Raw genomic sequence first — 21085 nt, 5'->3', positions numbered from 1 at the left:
AGACTCCGCTAACCCAGAAATAGTACCTTGGGTTAAGATCTTTGCTTCAAGATGAGAACAGAAATCGTGCTCCGGCGGCGCAGCAGCAGCAGGAGGCCCCATTAGCTAAAGTGGTGCTTCAGGTTAAGAACAGTTTCAGGTTAAGAACGGACCTCTGGAATGAATTAAGTACTTAACCCAAGGTACCACTGTATAACGAGTTGAAAAAAAATGTTTAAAATAACTTTTTCTTTAAAAACCCTGAAGCTTTCCTTTTAGGAATTCTAGGTGCCGAAATCCCAAAGGAGCAGAAAAGACTATTTATGTATGTGACCACAGCTGCGGGGATGTTATTGGCCCAGAGATGGAAAGAAGATGAAGTCCATACCAGAGAAGAATGGCAGATCAAGTGGATGGATTATGCCTAAATGGCTAAAATGATTGGAAGAGTCAGAAATCAGGAAGACCAAAATTCTAATAAGGAATGGGGAGAATTTATAACGTATCTTAAAAACCATTGTGAACAGTTAAAGTCCTTAGTAGGATTGGAATATCAGTTGTAGTTTAAGCGTGAATTTTGGACACAATGGAGAGATAAAAGACTTGGATTGTCATAAAAGATGCAGGTAAAACGTAAAGGGACCCCTGACCATTAGGTCCAGTCATGGCCGACTCTGGGGTTGCGGCGCTCATCTCGCTTTATTAGCCGAGGGAGCCAGCGTACAGCTTCCGGGTCATGTGGCCAGCATGACTAAGCCACTTCTGGCAAACCAGAGCAAAGCACAAAAACGCCGTTTACCTTCCCGCCGGAGCGGTACCTATTTATCTACTTGCACTTTGACGTGCTTTTGAACCGCTAGGTTGGCAGGAGCAGGGACCAAGTAACGGGAGCTCACCCTGTTGCGGGGATTCGAACCACCAACCTTCTGATCAGCAAGTCCTAGGCTCTGTGGTTTAACCCACAGTGCCACCAGGAGGAAATGATTAATAACAGGACCTACAAAGGGGAGGAGGGAAGTCCAGGAGATTCCTTGGAATCTGGTTTTTATGTTGTATATCTCTTGACTGCAAAACTTCAATTTGGAAAACCAAGTAATTGTTTTATGGAATGTTGCACTCAGCCTGAAAGAGATGCCCCCCCCCCCACCGATCCTGTTCTGTGTTTGCTCACCTCCGCTCCAACATCTGCTGCAACATGTCCTCTGTCTCCGGAGGCTCCTCCGTCGCGATGTGGTCGTCGCAGACGTTGCGAAGCTCGCTGGATGGATAGGACTTCATGGACTGGCTGCGTTTACGCTGCTCGCCGGCCCGGGTGAGGATGCTGGATTTCTGGCAAAAAAAAACCGCCACTGTTTCATCACGTCCATCGTGACTGACTTCCAAGAGGAATTTGAAAAACATTCCCCTTCGCCCAGGCACTGGGTGACCAAGGAATTAATACAGTGGTACCTCGGGATGCAAACGGGATCCGTTCCGGAACCCCGTTCACATCCAGGAGCAAACGCAACTAGCAATGACACATCTGCGCACGTGCATGTCGCTTTTCGCTGCTTCTGCGCATGACGTCATTTTGAGCGTCTGTGCATGCGCGAGCGGCGAAACCCGGAAGTAACGCACTCCATTACTTCCGGGTTGCCGCAGAGCGCAACTCGAATGCGCTCAACGTGAAGCATATTCAGCCCGAGGTATGACTGAACCACGAGATAGAATCATGCAAGTTGTAGAGTTGTAAGGGAACTGCCTCATACCAATGGGCAGGGAGTTCCAAAGATCTAGGAGCTGCCATACTCAAGGAAAGCAGTCCATTTATTCCCCACAAGGGACTCCGATGCCGGAACCCACCTTGAACTTGATGTTGTTGCTGATCAGCTGGTCCCACTTCATGAACTCCCTCTCGTACGCCCGGTTTTCGGTCACCACCGGGAAGGCATGGTGAACCGTCGTGCGCAAGATGCTGACGAGGGACTGGATCCGGGTGTGGGGGTAAACGTACATCAGGTTGGGCTCCATGATGTCGCTGGCTCTCAGCCTGGGGAACATCAGGAAGAAGCAGGCTTGAGAGTTGCACACACATGCACAGAGAGCAAGCAATTTTAACACAGGACAACTTAAAGATTGTTGAGATCGGGGACTAACTTGTCCATTTCTGCCTTGGTTTCCCACTCGAGAAGCGGCACCCCTCGCAAGTTGATGTAGATGTCGTAGATACCCTTGTTGAAGAGGTCTCCAGTCCATTTGGCTACCTGGAAAGAGGAGGATGAGGAGGAGCTGGTACGACAAGCTCCTAAACACAGGAGAAAAACCTCCCAATTATATCACTGTAATGCATACTACATGGGGAACACCTTGGAGACAACTCGGAAACCTTCATTGATTTCCACAATGGCCAGACTCCTGGCTGGGGCTCCCTTTAGATCTCATATAAGGTAAAGGTAAAGGAGCCCTGGACAGTTAAATCCAGTCAAAGGCAACTATGGGGTTGTGGCGCTCATCTCATTTTCAGGCCAAGGTAGCTGGCATTTGTCCACAGACAGCTTTCCGGGTCATGTGGCCAGCATGACTAAACTGCTTCTGGCACAACAGGACACCGTGACGGAAACCAGAGCTCTGGGAAACACCGTTTACCTTCCTGCCGCAGCGGAACCTACTTATCTACGTGCACTGGTGTGCTTTCGAACTGCTAGGTTGGCAGGAGCTGGGACAGAGCAACAGGAGCTCACCCCGTCGCAGGGATTCGAACTGCCAACCTTCTGATCAGCAAGCCCAAGAGGCTCAGTGGTTTGCAGCACAGTGCTACCCGCGTCGCTTTCAGATCTCATAGAAGCCATTTTAAAGCACCTACATTGGTTGCCAGTTCATTTCTGAATTAGGGAGTTCTGCTTTGGGAAGTCCTCAGGTTAGCTAAGGAGGCTTTCTGTCCAGCAATCCTCATTTTGTCAATCTGTGGTCTGATGCAAACTGCACCTACAAAGTGGCCTGGCACAACTGCCGATGTAGCTGCACGGGGTGATGGTGGCGGATCATAGAACTGGAAGGGATCCCAAGGGTCATCGAATCCAACCGCCTCCAATGCAGGTATCCTGACACATAGTCCCCCATCCAATTTGAAACCGTACCGAACCCTGCTTAGCTTTGCAATTGCGCTAGCCGTTGGAAGATTCGGTGCCGCTGCTAACAGGCTCACCATAAGCGTGATCATGATGGGGAGCCCGTAAGTGATCTCGTTCGTGGACTCGATCAGGATGACGGTGAGGCTGATTGTCATGCGCACCACGCCTCCCAGGAAGGCAGCTGCCCCGATCAGGGCAAAGGTCCCCGAGTAGATGTGGTCCAGGCCGATGTAACTAGGGGAGCGGAGAGAAGACAAGTCGGAGGGTGTCAGGATGCAGCGGAGACAAGCAGGGAGGGTCTGGGGGAGAGAGGGAGGGGGGTCCTGCCCCATAGCGCCATGCGCAAAGCAGAGGAGGCACCTTTTGAGTAGGTTGGCCACCAGGCGTCCGAAGGCAGCCCCGCAAAGCAGCGACGGGACAAAGAGGCCGCTGGGCACAGAAATCCCGTAAGTCCAGCAGGAAAGGAGGAAATAGAGGAGGAAGAACAGGGAGAGGGTGACTGGGCTGAAGGTACCTGCAAAGACAACAGGGAAAGAGGCTTGGGTGGCAGCCCACAGGAGCCCCGCCCACTGACACGAGAGGCCACGCCCCAGTCAGGAAGAGCTCTTCCCCCTGCCCCAAAAGAAGCACCCTGCCCACAGAAGCCGTCTTACAGCACTCCAGTTATTCTGAGTGGCTGGGGAAAGAGGCAGTTTAAGTGGCAGCCGGCGGGAGCCCCGCCCACTGAAGTAAAAGGCCACGCCCCTTTCAGCAAGAGCTTTGCCGCCCCAAGAAGATTCCCACCCACAGAAGCCATCCTAAGGCACTCAGGTGATTTCGATACTGTGCGTTTATCGCTCTATAGGAGGGCTGGAGAACATTCAGTGCGTCATATGGTATCAGGAGTCCAGCTCCTATCGTACCCTTCCCACTAGAGCCCAGCAACATCCCAGGGACCCTCAGGTGTTCCCCAGACCCTTCTCTATAAGGACGAGCATTTGGTTTTGTTTTCTAAATCCCTGAAGTCCGGTGGAGGTGGGTCTATGTAAGGCTCCGTGAGAAATTGCCCCGGAAACATTCTCTGCTCTGGGCAAAAGACACACGCCCAAATCTTGCCCTGAAGATTGCAATGTTTTAATGGTAACTGTGCCTACCTATCTCCACATCAGCCTTCTCAATGACCCCGTCTCAATTGTGAGCTTCTAAAAAGCAGTTTTTGCTCATGAGAAGAAGAATTTTCGGGTAAACAATTCCTGCGTCCAGTCAGGCTTCCCTGTGTTACCTGTGCTGGGAGCTGACTAGGCAGGAGAGCAGAGTAGCAGCGGTCCTGCGTCCGTGTGAGATAAGGGATAAATCAAGTCCAAAGACAGTTCGGTTCTTATCTCTAGAAGCGATTATTTACAAATCAGTCTCATTCCATCGGAGCTTTCCGGCATCTCCGTGCTTCCAAAAGCACACAGCCTCTCTGCAGCCTGCGAGCTGAGCTGGGTCTCAGGCAGAAGCGAAAGCAAGTCTGCTCAGTGACTGTGACACACTTCTCCCAGATACAGGACACCACGGAGTTTTAACCCTGTCCGTTCCAAACTCCACAAAGAAAAGCTTCTTAAGTTCTTCTCGATCCCTCTCTCCTATATTCAAGTGTGCACCAGCACAGTTACCTTACATTCCCTTGCAAAAAATTGCAGAAAGCGTGTCATTCACACCACCTGCATTATCTTCAGCCTTGATCAGCTATTACCCAAGGCCATAGTAATATCTTTGTGTTTATGTGAGTATGTATGTGGACTGAGAGCACCCTGAAGTGGACACAGGTGGTACTGCCGTGGCGACAAAATCCTAACTTTCAGATGAGCTGTTCTAGGGCGGTCCATGGTAGTTCTGCTTTAGTAGCTTACAGACTCACTGGACATTATATGTACCGGCAAGTTACTAGCAACTCCAATAGTCTAGTAAATCCACAGTAGCAATGGTAGCTCTTCTTGACACAGTAAGTCTGTATGCCAGTAAATTAGTAGTACAGTGGAACACCCAGTAAGTTGTTAAGATAAGGTACTAATCTAGTAAACAGCAAGTAACAGCAGTGGCTGTCCAATAGGAAGTTTAATAGATAAAACAAGAACTGAAAAACAAAACTAATGGGAGATGTTGCAGTGTAGAGTCAGCCATGACAACCCCACTACTTCTCAGCTAGCCAGAATCCTGTTGGTCCTCCTTGTGCTATTTTGGGGTATTCTGCCTGAGAATTACCATATTTTTCGCTCTCTAAGACGCACCAGACCACAAGACACACCTAGTTTTTGGAGGAGGTAAACAAGAAAAAAAATATTCTGAATCCCAGAAGCCAGAACAGCGAGAGGGATCGCTGTGCAGCGAAAGCAGCGATCCCTCTCACTGTTCAGGCTTCTGGGATAGCTGCGCAGCCTGCATTCGCTCCATAAGACGCACACACATTTCCCCTTACTTTAGGAGGGAAAAAGTGAGTCTTATAGAGCAAAAAATATGGTATTTCCCTGAATATTTTATGCTTTTACAATCCTTGGATGATGCCTGCATTGGTCCCCCCCCCCTTTTTTGGCTACAATGACACTCAGAGCCTGAGCACCCAAAAATATCCAGGGTGTGATTTTCAAGAAGCCAGCAGCAGCCTTTTTCGCTGCTCTGCCAGCATGCCCTCTGGGTTCCTCACAGCGACCACTCACCCTCCTGGTGGAAAAGCTGCAGGATGGCAGACTCCTGAGGGTTAAAGAAAAGGGTTGCCATGTCGTTGTAAGTGTCGTTTGGGCAGAAGAATGTCTTAATGCTGGAATTCACTTCATCAGATGAAGAATCCTAACCCGTAACAAGACAGCAACAGTTAAAAATAAAATAAAAAAGGATGAATTAATAGGTTTAATGCGGAATCGGGAAGAAAGAAAGATGTTAAGTGATTAAGTTAATTTTATAAGAATATTGGTTTTGGAAAACCGTTAAAATGATATACACTGAAATTCAACCAGGGGGATATGAGGAAGTCACTTAACAATGTTACTAAGTTTGGTTTTAATATGGTTGAGATTTATGTTTGTTTGTTTGAAAAAAAAAAAGGAAAATCAATTAAAAAAATGGGGGAAAATAAAAATAAAAATAAAATAAAAAAGGAACGGCACTCACACACTTAGCATCGGTAGTAGAGGGACCGAGGGATGTGCACTTAAAACTAAGGGCAGAGGAATGTGTTCATTGCCATCATTTTTACCCCTCTCTTCAAGGAAAGGGCCTGCGGCTCTCGCTCTTACCTGCAGGCCGAGAGAGCTGTTGCCCCCGTGGTTGGTGGAAGACAGCGGCCGGCATTCCCCTAGAACCATGGAAGCGACAAACACCACAAGGGTGGTCGTTAGACACACCAGCAGGCTCTCCAAGACTCTGCAAGTGAGAAGAGGCAAGAGAAGCGTGCAAGGGAATTCGGTGGCTCAGAACCGCTCGCTGCTGCCGCCCTTCCTTCCACACTGCTGCCGCCCACCACCGGTCCCTCCACAGGGAAGCCACAGAAATCCCCGCAACAGGCTGTCCCAAGATAGTCCAGGGGTGGGGAAATGGCAGATGTAGTCTCAAACATCTGGAGGACACCGGATGTGACTCCCTAGGGCTTCCTATCTGGCCCTTGGGAGACCCTCCCCAGGCTATGTTGGGAAACTGTGTACGTGCAGCTACTCACACAGAGTCAATTAAGGTTTGGCAGACAGCCAGAAGGCAATCTGAAGGAGTAAGTCTGTCTGGTGATAACAGAGACGTGGAGTCTGCTCCCTGATTGGTCAAGCTCTCTCAAAGGAGTGATAATTAATGGCCTACTAGCTGGAATGTGTTAGTTCGGAGTTCATATTCAGTAGTTCTGTGTGTCAGTGTGGGAGTTGTGAGTCGTGTCAGAGAGAGCTAGCAAAAGATCCGTGTTCTGTTCCTGTAAATAGTCCACTGTATATAATAAACACCTGACTACAAGTTCCTGGTTCCTGCTTCGTCTATCCTGTCTGCAGCCAAGTCGCCAATTGCTTCCGTGGATTCTGCGTTTACTCTGCTAGGTCTGGCTAAGGTCCTGCAACTAGACAGAAAGTTGCGAAACACCAAATAGGTTTTGCCAATAGGCTACGCCCCCCCGACCGCTGACCCTGCATCACATCTTTTCCAAAAACTTTTGCCTTGCTGGTAAGTGCCCTTGGCCTGTAATAATGTGCTCGTTTTCCTGGATGGAGAGCATCCAATATGTGTCAAGGCTCCCAAACCCTGACCCCCTTCTTCACTAACAGTCTGGCAAACACACACACACACAGCAGTAGCAGCAGCAGAACAAGACGACAACAATGACGGGCAGGGTAAAGGTGGCAGGTACCTGACCAGCTTGGGCTTGGGGTGGACGTTCCGCATGCGGTACTTGGCCAGCCTCTTGTTGATGCAGTTGAAGGTAGCCCCCAAGAGGCCGCCAAAGATCCCCATCAGGATGAAGAAGCCCAAGTCCACGGCCGTCCACAGGTGGCATTTTTTGTCAGATTCCGGGCACTAGAGGGAGTGGAGTCGAAAGGAAGGGAAACAGGTGAGTCAACAGAGAGAAAATGAGGCAGGTGTGGCCGTTTCATTTTATGCTTCAAGGAGGGGGGGGGAAATCAAGAAGCAGGCACACGGTGAAAAAAGAGAACACAACCTCTTTTTTGGACTAAAGGGATGGGTTTTCCACTCCATGTCACTTTCAAAAGCGCTTGCTTGTTAACCATGTCATGTTATGTTAAAGCCTCGCTCTGGGTTGCTAGTAAGTTATGCTCATTTCTTTCCTGCAGAGGCTAGTGACAGCCTGTGCTTTATGTACTGACATGCTGCTAAATTTTCATGGCCACTTTTAATAACTGCACTGTTTCTAATAAGAACCTAACTTTAAAGCCCTAAACGGCCTCGGTCCTGCATACCTGAAGGAGTGTCTTCACCCCCATCGCTCAGCCCGGACACTAATGTCCAGCTCCGAGGGCCTTCTGGCGGTTCCCTCCCTGTGAGAAGAGAGTTTACAGGGAACCAAGCAGAGGGCCTTCTCGGTAGTGGCACCCACCCTGTGGAACGCCCTCCCATCAGATGTCAAGGAAATACACAACTATCTGACTTTTAGAAGACATCTGAATGCAGCCCTGTTTAGGGAAGTTCTTAATGTTTGATGTTTTATCGTGTTTTTAATATTCTGTTGGGAGCCACCCAGAGTGGCTGGGGAAACCCAGCCAGATGGGTGTGTTGAATGGTCTCTTTAAATCTGAAGGTTCATTATTGTTCCAAAAGATGTGTATTTCTTTAAAGGCCAGAGCAAATAACGTGACCTAGTTTTACAGCTGTGAAGCAGTATAGCAGGTGCTGTTAAGTTATGTTTATTAATCTGTTGGGTTTGGTATATAAAGAGCAGCATGTAGCTCTCTCAGTACCCTGGTGGATGGGTCGTGCTTATTGATATACAGTGGTACCTCGGGTTACATACGCTTCAGGTTACAGACTCCGCTAACCCAGAAATAGTACCTCGGGTTAAGAACTTTGCTTCAGGATGAGAACAGAAATCGTGCTCTGGCGACGCGGCAGCAGCAGGAGGCCCCATTAGCTAAAGTGGTGCTTCAGGTTAAGAACAGACCTCCAGAACGAATTAAGTTCTTAACCCGAGGTACCACTGTATTGTAATTTAGTGCAAAAGGAGTTTTTGTTTTTGTTATTAAAACCTAGCAAAAGTTACTTTTGCATTTCTTGAAATGTGTGGTCTCCCCAGCACGCATTCTGCAGCGCAACAAACCTGCAAATAGCCAACAGGGTGGGGTGTAAATAATAAAATTGTTGTTGTTGTTGTTAAGGACCTTCTGGAGCCAGCCAGTGGCCCATCTAGTGCAGCATCCTGCTCTCACACTGGCCAATCAGATGTCCACAAACAGGACCCGAGAGCAAGCGTACTCTCCCCTCCTGTGGTTTCCAACAACTGGTCTGCAGGACCATGACTGCCTCCCATCATGGTGGCAGAACACAGAAATCATGGCTAGTAGCTATCGATAGCCTTCTCCTCCATGAATTTCTCTAATCCTCTTTCAAAGCCGCCCAAGTTGGTGACCATGTGCTGTGTGAAGGGCTTTTGTTTATCTGTCACAGATCTTCCATTGGATACTGAAGTGGCAGGAGTTGATAATGCAGGTGAGCTGCGCACAGGTGAGCTGCAAGCAAGCTGCCGGCCAGCTCTGTGGAGGCTCCTTTTATTGACACAATATGCAAACCCAGGCAGATACAGTGGTGCCTCGCAAGACGAAATTAATCCGTTCCGCGAGTCTCTTCGTCTTGCGAAGCACGGCTATTAGCGGCTTAGCAGCTTAGCGGCTATTAGCGACTATTAACGGCTTAGCGGCTTAGCGGCTATTAACGGCTTAACGGCTTTAAGAAAAAGGAAACAAACTCGCAAGAACTCGCAAGACGAAACGTCTTGCAAAGCAAGTCCATAGGGAAATTCGTCTTGCGAAGCACCTCAAAAAACGGAAAACTCTTTCGTCTAGCGAGTTTTTCGTCTTGCGAGGCATTCGTCTTGCGGGGCACCACTGTACATTTTGGGCTGTGACCTTTACACATCTTCCAGTCCCGAGATCGTGGGGTGGTACAAAGTTATTTTGGCACCTGTTTCCACCGCGTCTTTTCCCCTTGCACGGTGTATGACGAAGGAGACAAAGGTCACAGATAGGATACGGCTGACTACTGAGATCGCAAGATGTTCAGACAGCTGTGGCTTTATCTGTGAGGGGGGGCGTGCCCCGCACCCCAAGATCATGCGTACAGGCAGCTGAGGCTGCCCGCAGGCAAGGAGTGTGCTCCACACCCAGCGATCATTCCTACAGGATACCCATGAGATCTAATGTTACAAGGGAGAAAAACATTCCTTGCTCCAATTTCTCCATACCGCGCATCGTTTCATGTCAAGCGATACCTACCTTGAACTCCCCAAAATTCAGCAATCCCGGGAGCTGGAAGGAACCCCAACTTCCAAACTGGATCCCGGAGCGGAAGAAGTTCAGAGTGAAGGTGGCAGACATAGAACAAAAGAGCTGGGGAAGGAAGAAGAAGAAGAGAAGAAGAGTTTGTACTTGATTTCCCGCTTTATCACTCCCCTTCAGGAGTCTCAAAGCGGCTAACATTCTCCTTTCCCTTCCTCCCCCACAACAAACACTCTGTGAGGTGAGTGGGGCTGAGAGACTTCAGAGAAGTGTGACTGGCCCAAGGTCACCCAGCAGCTGCATGTGGAGGAGCGGGGAAGCGAACTCGGTTCACCAGATTACCAGTCCACCGCTCTTAACCACTACACCACACTGGAGAGAAGGTAGCATTTGAAAGGGGTGGTGCCTATACCCGGAGGTCTCAGGGCAGATCACATAAAAGATCACAGCATGTATAATCAGAATAAAAGCAACAATCTAACAACAACCCCACTCCAAAAAAGTCACCTGTCAGGGGACTGCCATCGGAACAGGGGAGGGAGGCAGGGGGGGCCACAGGGATACAGAGAGCATCCAAAACTCCTGAGGAGCAGTTCCTCCTCCAGCAGTGGGAAAAGCCACACCTCCAGTGAAGAAGAAAGGGAAGGGGCCAGTCAAGCGAGGAAAGGGCTCAAGGATGCTACTGAGAGCCCCAGTGCCTCACCTCGCCAGGCTGGGCAGGAGAGACGCACACCCCTTCCATCGCCCAGCATGCACAGAGGGGTGAAACGCAAAGAGGGGAGGCGGAGGCTTGGGATCCCAAAGTTCTTGTGCTGGGGGAGAAGCCGGAAGGGGCCACTCCCGGATTCTGCAAGTGACTAAGACGGACATGAACTTTGTGGTTCTGCACTGTAAATAGTTTGAACAATAAAACCTGTAAAAGACAGGTTGGAGTCCTGCCTGGTTACTCACGAGCAACCACCACTCGCACCTGACAGTCACCACATTTTTAAAGGGCATAGGATGTCAATCAAGTCAACCAAAGGCCAGGTTAAAAAGGAACTTTTTTGCCTGGTGCCTAAAGGTGTGTAATGAAGGCACCAGGTGAACCTCCCTGGGGAGAGCATTCCACAGATGGGGAGCCACTGTAGAGAAGGCCCCGTTCTCGTGTTGCCACCCTCTGGACCTCTCAAGGAGGAGGTGCACAAAGGAGGGCCTGAGAGGATGGTCTCAGGGTTCAGTAGGTTCATATGGAAAGAGGCGTCCTTGAGGTATTGCGATCCTGAGCCATTTAAGGCTTTATAGAGCAAAACCAGCACTCTGAATTGGGCCTGGAAACTAATTTGTAGCTAGTACACTCAGACCAGGATTGGTGTAATATGCTCAAACCGTCTTGCTCCGGTGAGCAACCTGGCCACTGAATTCTGCGGGACTCAGCGGAAGTGCAGGGAGGAGAGGAGATGGAGAGCGAGGGGGAGCAATCCGAGGGCAGCGTAGGAGAGGATGACAGCAGCCCGATAGATTCCGTGAGCCTCTCCAGCGAATCGGAAGATTCACAGAAGGGGGCGCCGTTGGGCAGGGCAAGGGGGGACCCAAGGGGGACACCCCAGAAACAAGGGGCCAGCGGGGACTCCCAGAGCAGCAGTTGGAAATCAGGACCAGCTTCCCCACCAGAGCGTAGTGGGGGGGAGGAGTCCCAGGTATCAGAGCCCACATATGCACCACCAGCGAGAGAAGATGAGTCAGGGTTGACCACGCCTCCATCGGAGAGCGAGGGAACGGTCAAGAGGAAAGTTGCAGGCTGGGCGCGCGCGCCCAGTTCAAATGTACAGGCGAGCGGCACAGAAGGTAGCCCGGATAGGGAACCAGGTCCTAAAGCCCGCCGGAAGGAGGGGGAAGAATCATCAGGGTCAGCGTCAGAGGAGTCCAGAAAGGATGAAACCCTAGCGGGCAGGAGGGCCCAGAGGAGAAAGGAACTTAGGAAGAGGTGGAGCAAAGCGAGAGTCTTAAACTGGTGTGGAAGGGGAGGAGACTCAGACGGGACTTCGCCGGTCTAGGCTTTAGACGTAGAGCTGCGCACTGTGGCTTTGAAATGGAAACTAAACCTCAATAAAGACTTTTGTACATAACGACAGCCTGGCGTTGGTCCTCTGTGAGCTGGGACCTAGAGGCAGCTCTGACAGGTGTAATATGCTCAAACCGTCTTGCTCCGGTGAGCAACCTGGCCACTGAATTCTGCACCAGCTGAAGTTTCCGAACCGTCTTCAGAGCCAGTCCTACCTACAAGATTTGGTATAGTCTTCCTCCCAGAGACTCATTTTCAGTACAAACTCATTTTTCAACCAGTAACTTGTGATAAATCATCCCTTTAGGACCTCACCACTTTCCACGTCAGGCCCTGGTTCCAGAAGGACGAGCCCTCTTCGAGGCTGAAGAGTGTGCCACCAATTGGGGCCCCAAAGGCTGCGGCCACACCAGCAGCAGCTCCAGCAGACACAAAATCCCTCTTGTCCCTAGAAAGAGAGAAAAATTGAGGGAGAAATCGGGATAGTGTTTTCTTTTTAAAGAATGTTCTGATCGGTTTCCAATTGAGCTTCAGATGCTGCAAGAACGGATGCCAGAAGTAGGATATAAACATTGTCATTAGTGAAATGCATTATCCCACAACTGCTTATGTGTTAGTGGAGAATGCTCTGTCATGGAATTGTAGTCAAAAAATGGAATAGAAAGGTAAGCACTTGTATAAAGTCGTCAAGAGTCTCGCGTTCCATTTAAAGCTTTCACACGCTTAGTGAGCTTTTCTTAGGAGATGTTTCTTAACAAAAGAGGCTGGGTCAGGGACAGGGAACCTTTTTGGCACAGGGGGACGGGATCCATCACCTCACATCATAGTGAAATCAGGGAACAGTGTGCTTTGAAGCCCCAATCGTTGGGACTTCAAAGTGCAGCGTGGGGCTCTGGAAATCTGGAAGTTCAAAGAGCAGAGCAAGGCTGTTTGCAAAAGGGCTTATTAAGCAGCCCCGTGGTGTGCTTTGGGCTGCAGGTGCCTGTTTGCAGCTGGGGAACAGGCATGCACAGCCAAGCTGTGCAGGATTCAACCCCCATTTGTCAGCTAACGAATGTGCGTTAGACCCAACTTCTTTGACTGTGAGCGCCAGTTCCCATGAGCATGTAAAAATTGCTCTCTCCTTTAAATGTGAATCAGGTTTTCTCCAGAAACTAGCCAGTGATTCGCCATCAGTCCACCCACTTATGCCCAAGTGTGGCATAAACCACAGGTATGGAGATGCATCTCTTAAGAGAGCACATTTGAAATCACCACCACCACTACCCACATGCCCACCCTGATTTGGTAATGTACCTATCACTGCGGAAATAGGGAAAGTTGAACTGGATCTTCCTCAAAGAGATGCTCTGGAACTGGGCAGAGAAAGAGAGAAATAACAATTCAGAAGCTGAACAATACGGATACAAGCACACACAATTACTGTAGACCGTGCTCTGCATATAAACCGTGATCCCCTTTGAGGACACACACACACACAAAGCACAGTAAATGAACTAGGAAGAGAGCTCAGGTCCTTAGAGGCAAGCACAAATTCATGAGACAGAATTCTAAGAACAGAATTCCACTTCTTGGAATCTTGAAAAGGGTTAAGTCTCTAAGCTCTCACGAGAGACTTGAAAGCCTGCAAGGAATCCCTGTTGCAAGCTCAGAAATGGACATGGACTGACCACCTGTATGGACAATCTCTCCGGAAGATATTTGTAATTTCGATGAGTTTAGTGATCTGACATGGTCATCTCTTCCTGCCCCTGTTTCCTTCCTGCCTCTGTTTACTTCCCCTCTCTATCTTGTTAAAGTTCTTTGATGGCTGATAGCAGCCTTTAATGTGTAATCTGGTGGAAGGAAGAAGTGATAATGCAGGGTACCTTCTTACCTTCTCTGATGTTAGACATGCTTGGAGGAACATGCAGTATTGGAAGAGGGGGCTAGCTGATTAATAATCTGCACTAGCTAGTCGGGCAAGGCACGTAGGCTAACAAGTTAGTACAGTGGTGCCTCGCAAGACGAAAAGAATCCGTTCCGCGAGTCTCTTCGTCTAGCGGTTTTTTCGTCTTGCGAAGCAACCCTATTAGCGGATTAGCACTATTAGCGCTATTAGCGGCTATTAGCGGCTTAGCAAAAGGGGGGGGGGAGCGAAAAAAATCGCAAGACTCGCAAGACGTTTTCGTCTTGCAAAGCAAGCCCATAGGGAAATTCGTCTTGCGAAGCACCTCGAAAAACGGAAAACCCTTTCGTCTAGCTGGTTTTTCGTCTTGCGAGGCATTCGTCTTTGGGGCACCACTGTATCTGTAAAGCGGATGGTTTGGGGGCATAGTTCTTTGTGAAGCTCGCGTACGAACTCATAGCCGGAGGGTTACCTGGCAGTCACTTCACTTCTTGAGGTGGCAGATCAAAGTGCTTGGTTGGTAATGTATATAATGCTTGGTTGGTAATGTATATAATGCTTGGTTGGTAATGTATATAATGCTTGGTTGGTAATGTATATAATGCTTGCTATTCAGAATAATATCTTTAATCTTAATAATAATAATAAAATTTTATTTACATCCCACCCTCCCCAGCCGAAGCCGGGCTTAGAGCGGCTAACAAAAGTAAAATGATACAACATTTTAAAATCATTTCATTATAAAATAGTTCAAATCAGATTAATGGCAACCATTGGACTCTGTGAGGATTGCCAAAGGAGGGGGTCAGGCTGTGCCCTGGCCAAAGGCCTGGTGGAACAGCTCTGTCTTGCAGGCCCTGCGGAAAGATGTCAAGTCCCGCAGGGCCCTGGTCTCTTGTGACAGAGCGTTCCACCAGATTGGAGCCACAACCAAAAAGGTCCTGGCTCTGGTTGAGGCCAGCCTAACCTCTCTGTGGCCCGGGACCTCCTAGATGTTTTTGTTTGAAGACCGTAAGGTTCTTCTCACTCACTTGTGTTTGTATTGCTTCTAAATCTCATTAAAAGAGCCACCTGGCTTTTGGCAAGACACCACCTCTGCTGGCACTCACCTGAGGCAGTCCGGCTCCTACCACAGCACCGCTGTGGATCATGGGACCTTCCTTCCCTACAAAGAGACCTGGAAAAAAGAGACAGGTAGGTGACAGGCAGGGACGCAGGTGGCGCTGTGGGTTAAAGCCTCAGCGCCTAGGACTTGCCGATCGAAAGGTCGGCGGTTCGAATCCCTGCGGTGGGGTGCGCTCCCGCTGCTCGGTCCCAGCGCCTGCCAACCTAGCAGTTCGAAAGCACCTCCGGGTGCAAGTAGATAAATAGGGACCGCTTACCAGCGGGAAGGTAAACGGCGTTTCCGTGTGCGGCTCTGGCTCGCCAGAGCAGCGATGTCACGCTGGCCACGTGACCCGGAAGTGTCTCCGGACAGCGCTGGCCCCTGGCCTCTTAAGTGAGATGGGCGCACAACCCCAGAGTCTGTCAAGACTGGCCCGTATGGGCAGGGGTACCTTTACCTTTACCTTTAGGTGAGTTCTCTATAAAAGCCAAGATCTGGGAGCTGGAAGGATAAGAGACAGAATAAAAAGTGTCATGCAGGTGGGAGCAGAATCCCACAGGGGACAGGTCCCCTCTTACCTCCAGCGACACTGAAGAGCACCCCGAGAGCTTTGCACACCAGAGTCCGGAGGCGAACAATCCCAGGGACCTTCACTCCGTTCAAGTAGCATTTGATCTCCGGAATCCCAGAACCGGCAGCCACAGGCTGAAAGGAGAAGGACCACAGCTCAGGAACAGAGCACTTGCTTTCCATGTAGAAGGTCCAGGCTCAATCCCTGGGAGCAACCTCCAGGTAAGGCTGGGGGTAACCCTTGCTGAAATCCCTAGAGTACCAGTCAGTGTGAAGAACAAAGAGCTAGGTAGACCAGTGGTCTGACTCAGTATGATGAGCTTCCTAGGTTTCTATTTAAATCAGCCCTCTGCTCAGAATCATGAGGACTAGGATCTTAGTTTTTCTTTAGGGGAAGGACCAAAGCTCAGCCGCACATCACCTGCTTTGCACACAGAGGGGCCCAGATTTAATTCCAGGCTTTTTAAGGTAGGGCTGGGACAGAGAGCCCAGTCTGAAACTCTGGAGAATCGCTGCCAGTCAGGGAGCCACGGCTGAACTGGATTGGACCACAGGAACCTCAGTATAAGACGGCTACCTATATCCCTATGTATCTACATGTGGGTTTTTTCAAGTGTTATTGATTTTGGTTTGTTTGTCTTTTTAATGATGGTGGTTTTAGGCCTTGTTTGTTTTTAATTGGTTTGTGGATTTTAGCCAGGTTTCATTTTACCATTTTGTTGGCAAGCTCTTTGATCAAATGGCGTATTAATCTTCTAAATGAATAAGGCGGCGTAATGCTCGAGACCCAGGCAAAATATGAATTAAAGAAGGTTCATATGTCTGACCCACAAATGTACTTATAATGGCACAAGTGGTGTTCTTGAATCCTTTAGGAGAACAATTCAAAGTGTTGGTGCTCACCTTTAAATTCCTAAACGGCCTCAGCCCAGCATACCTGAAGGAGCATCTCCACCCCCATCATTCAGCCCGGACACTGAGGTCCAGCTCCAAGGGCCTTCTGGCGGTTCCCTCCCTGCAAGAAGTGAGGTTACAGGAACCAGGCAGAGGGCCTTCTTGGTAGTGGCACCCTCACTATGGAACGTCCTCCCATCAGATGCCAAGGAGATAAAGAAATACACAACTTTTAGAAGACACATGAAGGCAGTCCTGTTTAGGGAAGTTTTTAATGTTTGATGTTTTTTTATGCTTTTATATGTGTTGGAAGCCACCCAGAGTGGCTGGAGCAAACTAACCAGATAGGCGGAATACAAATAAAATAATAGTAATAGTAATTCTGAAGACTGGGTTTGGCCCAAGGGATGCCTCAACAGCTTTCCAGAGAAATGGGTTGGTAAAAAAAGGTTGCTCAATTCCCTTAATTTTAGTCCATGCTTGCAATTCAGGTGTAGGTAACCTTTGACCCTCCAGATGTTGCTGAGCTACAACTCCCATCAGCCTCAGCAAATGTAACCAATGGCCAGGGATGATGGGAGTTGTCATTCAGCAGTATCTAGAGGGCCAAAGGTTCTCCATGCCTGCTCTGTAACTATTTGCCTGGTTGCCTAGGGTGAGCAAGAACCGATGGCAGGCAAGAAACCTTTTTTTTTTTTGCAAAGTAGAGAACGGAAAGTTCTTTCCCCTTTCCCACCAACGACTTAACTCAGGTTCATGTGGGAAGACTGGCCTATAGAATATTCTGCGCACTGGAGAACTTTCAAGCCCGGCTGGCTGCTCCGTATTACCTGGATCAAGACAAGGAGGCTGGCCAGGAAGATGAAGGTCAGGTTAAAGCCGAGGAGCTCCAGCAGGGACACCGCAAGGCAGCCTTTCTCACTGCACTCCTCCACCGCTGCAGGGTGAGAGTCAAGGAAATGGACGCAGCCAGCCTGGGAAGACCTCTCTGTTTTATCCCAGCTGACGTATGCAACAAGAGTTCCCATTTATCGGCAAAGAACAACTGCTTCAACCCATGCTGCTTCAGGGACAGAGCCACAGGAATGGGTACGGCCAGCCTGCCCACATTACAGGGGCAAGGAACTGAGGGCCGCACTCCCTTCTGGGCAAGCTCCTAGGGGCCACGTGCCGGGCGAGGCCAGAGGCAGAAGTCGACTGAGCAACCAATGTGCATTTTACCTTTTTATGGTAGGCTAGTTTCTTCACAGGACACGGGTGGCGCTGTGGGTTAAACCACAGAGCCTAGGGCTTGCTGATCAGAAGGTCGGCGGTTCGAATCCCCGCAACGGGGTGAGCTCCCGTTGCTCACTCCCTGCTCCTGCCAACCTAGCAGTTCGAAAGCACATCAAAGTGCAAGTAGATAAATAGGTACCACTCTGGAGGGAAGGTAAACGGCATTTCCGTGCTGCTTAGTCATGCTGGGCACATGACCTGGAAGCTGTACGCCGGCTCCCTCGGCCAATAAAGTGAGATGAGCGCCACAAGCCCAGAGTTGGCCACGACTGGACCTAATGATCAGGGGTCCCTTTACCTTTACCCTAGTTTCTACGCACAATCTTGCACACAATTCTCTTTCCTCCATCCAGGCAAACCAGAAACATTATCAGGGTTCGAGGGCACAGAGGGACCTGGAAGGCCGAATATGGCCTCTGGGTCAGAGGTTCCCCAACTTCAAAACTCAATTACCGCGGTGCGCGCTCTGCGGGGCTTTCCTTGGGCTGAGCTGGGGGCTGCAGCTGGTGCAAAATGCCCTGAGGGACAGACTTACCAGCATGTAACCTTAGTGCTCCAAAGTGTGCACCATCTCTCCACATGCTAGTGGGCAGGGTTAAAGTTCCTTGCATTAATTTACAAGGCCCTTAGCAACTCATGTCCACGTGTCAGGGACCATGCTGAGGAGGGCTGCTCTGAGGATGAATGGTGGGAGCCTCCCCCTACTCCTGATGAGGATCCGGAATCCTCCCAGGAGCAGGACGACAGTATAGATTTGGAACAGCGGTTTGCAGAGGGACATAGCTCAGAAGGCAGAAGCTAGGAAGTACTGGGTGGGGAACAGCTAGGAGAGGAAGAACTGGGAGAGAGAGAGTTAACAGACTCAATGTCGCTGGAAAGCGTCCAGCCGCTCAGCCCAAGGTCAAGGACAGCAGATAAGGTGGCAGTGCAGAAAGCACAGCGGTTGCAAGATCAGGTTACAAGTTGCGGAAGTGAAGCGGGTGACTAGGGAGGAAGTGAGTAGAACCCTTAATTCTACCATCTTGTCCTCTGTCGTCCCCTTCTCCTTGTGCCCTCCACCTTTCCCAGCATCAGGGTCTTTTCCAGGGAGTCTTCTCTTCTCATGAGGTGGCCAAAGTATTGGAGCCTCAGGATTTGTCATTCCAGCGAGCGCTCAGGGCTTATTTCCTTAAGAATGGATAGGTTTGATCTTCTTGCAGTCCATGGGACTCTCAAGAATCTCCCCAGCACCATAATTCAATTCTTCAGCGATCAGCCTTCTTTATGGTCCGGCTCTCACTTCCATACATCACTACTGGGAAAACCATAGCTTTAACTATACAGACCTTTGTGGGCAAGGTGATGTCTCTGCTTTCTGCTTTTTGTTCTGCTTATCTACCGTCAAAGGGGGGGTGGGGTAGGAAGCCAGGGTACCTCAAGGACCGCCTGATCCTTATATCCCTGCTCATTCTTTGGGGGAGTTACTGTCAGTGGTGCTCTATAGCTCACAGCCACCAAGAGAGCCAGTATGGTGTAGTGGTTAAGAGCGGTAGTCTCGTAATCTGGGGAACCGGGTTCGCGTCTCCGCTCCTCTACATGCAGCTGCTGGGTGACCTTGGGCCAGTCACACTTCTCTGAAGTCTCTCAGCCCCACTCACCTCACAGAGTGTTTGTTGTGGGGGAGGAAGGGAAAGGAGAATGTTAGCCGCTTTGAGACTCCTTAAAGGGAGTGAAAGGCAGGATATCAAATCCAAACTCTTCTTCTTCTTCAAGAATCATGGGTTCAGTATTGTGGGCCCAATTTTATGGAAGTCTTTCCTAGCTGAGGTCAGACAGGCCCCGTCTCCCTGCTGAACTGCCAGCACCTACTAGAGACATTTTAATTCCATCATGCATTTTGATTTTGAGTTTGGTTTTACAGTCTTCACTCATTTTCATTTATCTGCACTGCTTTAAGAAATAAAATAAAATATTCTGTTAACACCGATGATCTCATTGGCTTACCCCCGTTTGGCAAATATGCAAGAAGCGTCTCCCGGTGATCATTACTCCTTCCCACCCTGAATCTAAGTGGTGTGGGCAGGTCACATAAATCAAGCGTCTCAATCGAAGCCAAGCGAGGCTTCTCAGACCAACTCTCAAAAATACTTCCTTGGGTTCTCCTGTTCAACCCAGCCACTGCCTCAATTAGAGAGGCCACTGAAATGACAAAACCAAGGTGGATACAATTCTGCACGATGTGGAACTTGAGTCTGGAGAAGAGTCGTACAAAGAAGTCCACAAAGAGACCAACCTGCGAGAGGAGAAGAGGGGTTAAGGAAAAGAAGACCAGCACCATTACACTGCAGCAGAAAAGGGAACGTTCTTCATCCTACTGGGGGCCGCATGGAAGTGTGGCATAGCCGTCAGAGTGCCAGCCTAGGACCTTGGGAGACCAAGGTTCAACCCTCAGCCATGAAGCTTGCTAAGTAATCTTAGGCCTGTCACCGTCTCTCTGCCTAACCTGCCTCAAAGGGTTGTTCTGAGAATAAAACAAGGAAAGAGGGGTGGAACCGTGTACATCACATTGAGATCCTTGGAGGAAATGCAAGATTTAATGCAATAATAGATTTTTAAAAATAAAAAATAAACAAGCATGAGTGGTGAGCAGGTCCAGAGTCAAAAAAATGGGCAAATCAATACATGTATACTAGGATATGTTCAAGCCACACAAAAACCAGATGATTCTACTTCCCCCAAAACATCCTGGGAGGTGTAGTCTGTTAAGGGTGCTGAGAATTATTCAGAGACCCCCTATTCCCCCTCACGGAGCTACAATTTCCAGAGCGATTTAACATATAACTCTTCTTCCCCATGCCAGGACATCATTATTAATAAAACAAATGCAAAGCAATAATGCCCTTTGAAAATGTGTGTGATGGAGAAGAATCAGTCCCTCTCCCCATGGAACTCTGGGAATTGTAATTCTGCAAGGGGGAAAGGGGTCCCTTAGCACCCTTAACAAATTTGGGTTCCCAGGATCCTTTAGGCGATGCTGCGGCTGTTTAAAGTGGCACCCTAGCGCTTTAAAGGTATAGTGTAGACAGGGTCTACTCTGTGGGGCACAAGAACGGGATATAATGGGTCTACTCTGAGTAGGACTAGCACTGCATCTGCCCTTCACTGGAGGAAGCAAGCTAGCGAGGACCCTCACCATCCCAGTGCAGACTCCAATGGCAAAAACCACCATCCACTTCACCGCTTCATACCGCCAGCCTTTCTGCAAGAGAGGGGGGAAAAGACAGAGTTGGGAATCATGCTGCT

General features: G+C 49.5%; 1 protein-coding gene across 1 annotated transcript in view; it reads right to left on the bottom strand.

Moving 5' to 3' along the window:
* Positions 1-21085, bottom strand: part of CLCN6 (chloride voltage-gated channel 6) — a 40497-nt gene that overhangs the window by 12400 nt on the left and 7012 nt on the right. Inside the window, exons 4-19 of the mRNA XM_079986889.1 lie at positions 20976-21041; positions 20009-20075; positions 17359-17465; positions 15643-15769; positions 15069-15136; positions 13368-13426; positions 12387-12519; positions 10025-10138; positions 7432-7598; positions 6344-6470; positions 5768-5897; positions 3450-3603; positions 3164-3323; positions 2116-2222; positions 1822-2008; positions 1151-1308 (exon numbers count right to left, since the gene is read on the bottom strand). Coding sequence (XP_079843015.1) covers positions 1151-1308; positions 1822-2008; positions 2116-2222; positions 3164-3323; positions 3450-3603; positions 5768-5897; positions 6344-6470; positions 7432-7598; positions 10025-10138; positions 12387-12519; positions 13368-13426; positions 15069-15136; positions 15643-15769; positions 17359-17465; positions 20009-20075; positions 20976-21041 — 1931 coding nt within the window. The remainder of the gene's footprint in view (positions 1-1150; positions 1309-1821; positions 2009-2115; positions 2223-3163; positions 3324-3449; positions 3604-5767; positions 5898-6343; positions 6471-7431; positions 7599-10024; positions 10139-12386; positions 12520-13367; positions 13427-15068; positions 15137-15642; positions 15770-17358; positions 17466-20008; positions 20076-20975; positions 21042-21085) is intronic.

The sequence above is a fragment of the Podarcis cretensis genome (genome assembly GCF_951804945.1).
Source record: "Podarcis cretensis genome assembly, chromosome: 8".
Classification (NCBI taxonomy): domain Eukaryota; kingdom Metazoa; phylum Chordata; class Lepidosauria; order Squamata; family Lacertidae; genus Podarcis; species Podarcis cretensis.
The sequence above is the reverse complement of the archived record's forward strand: the minus strand, read 5'-3'. Positions and strand labels throughout refer to the sequence as shown.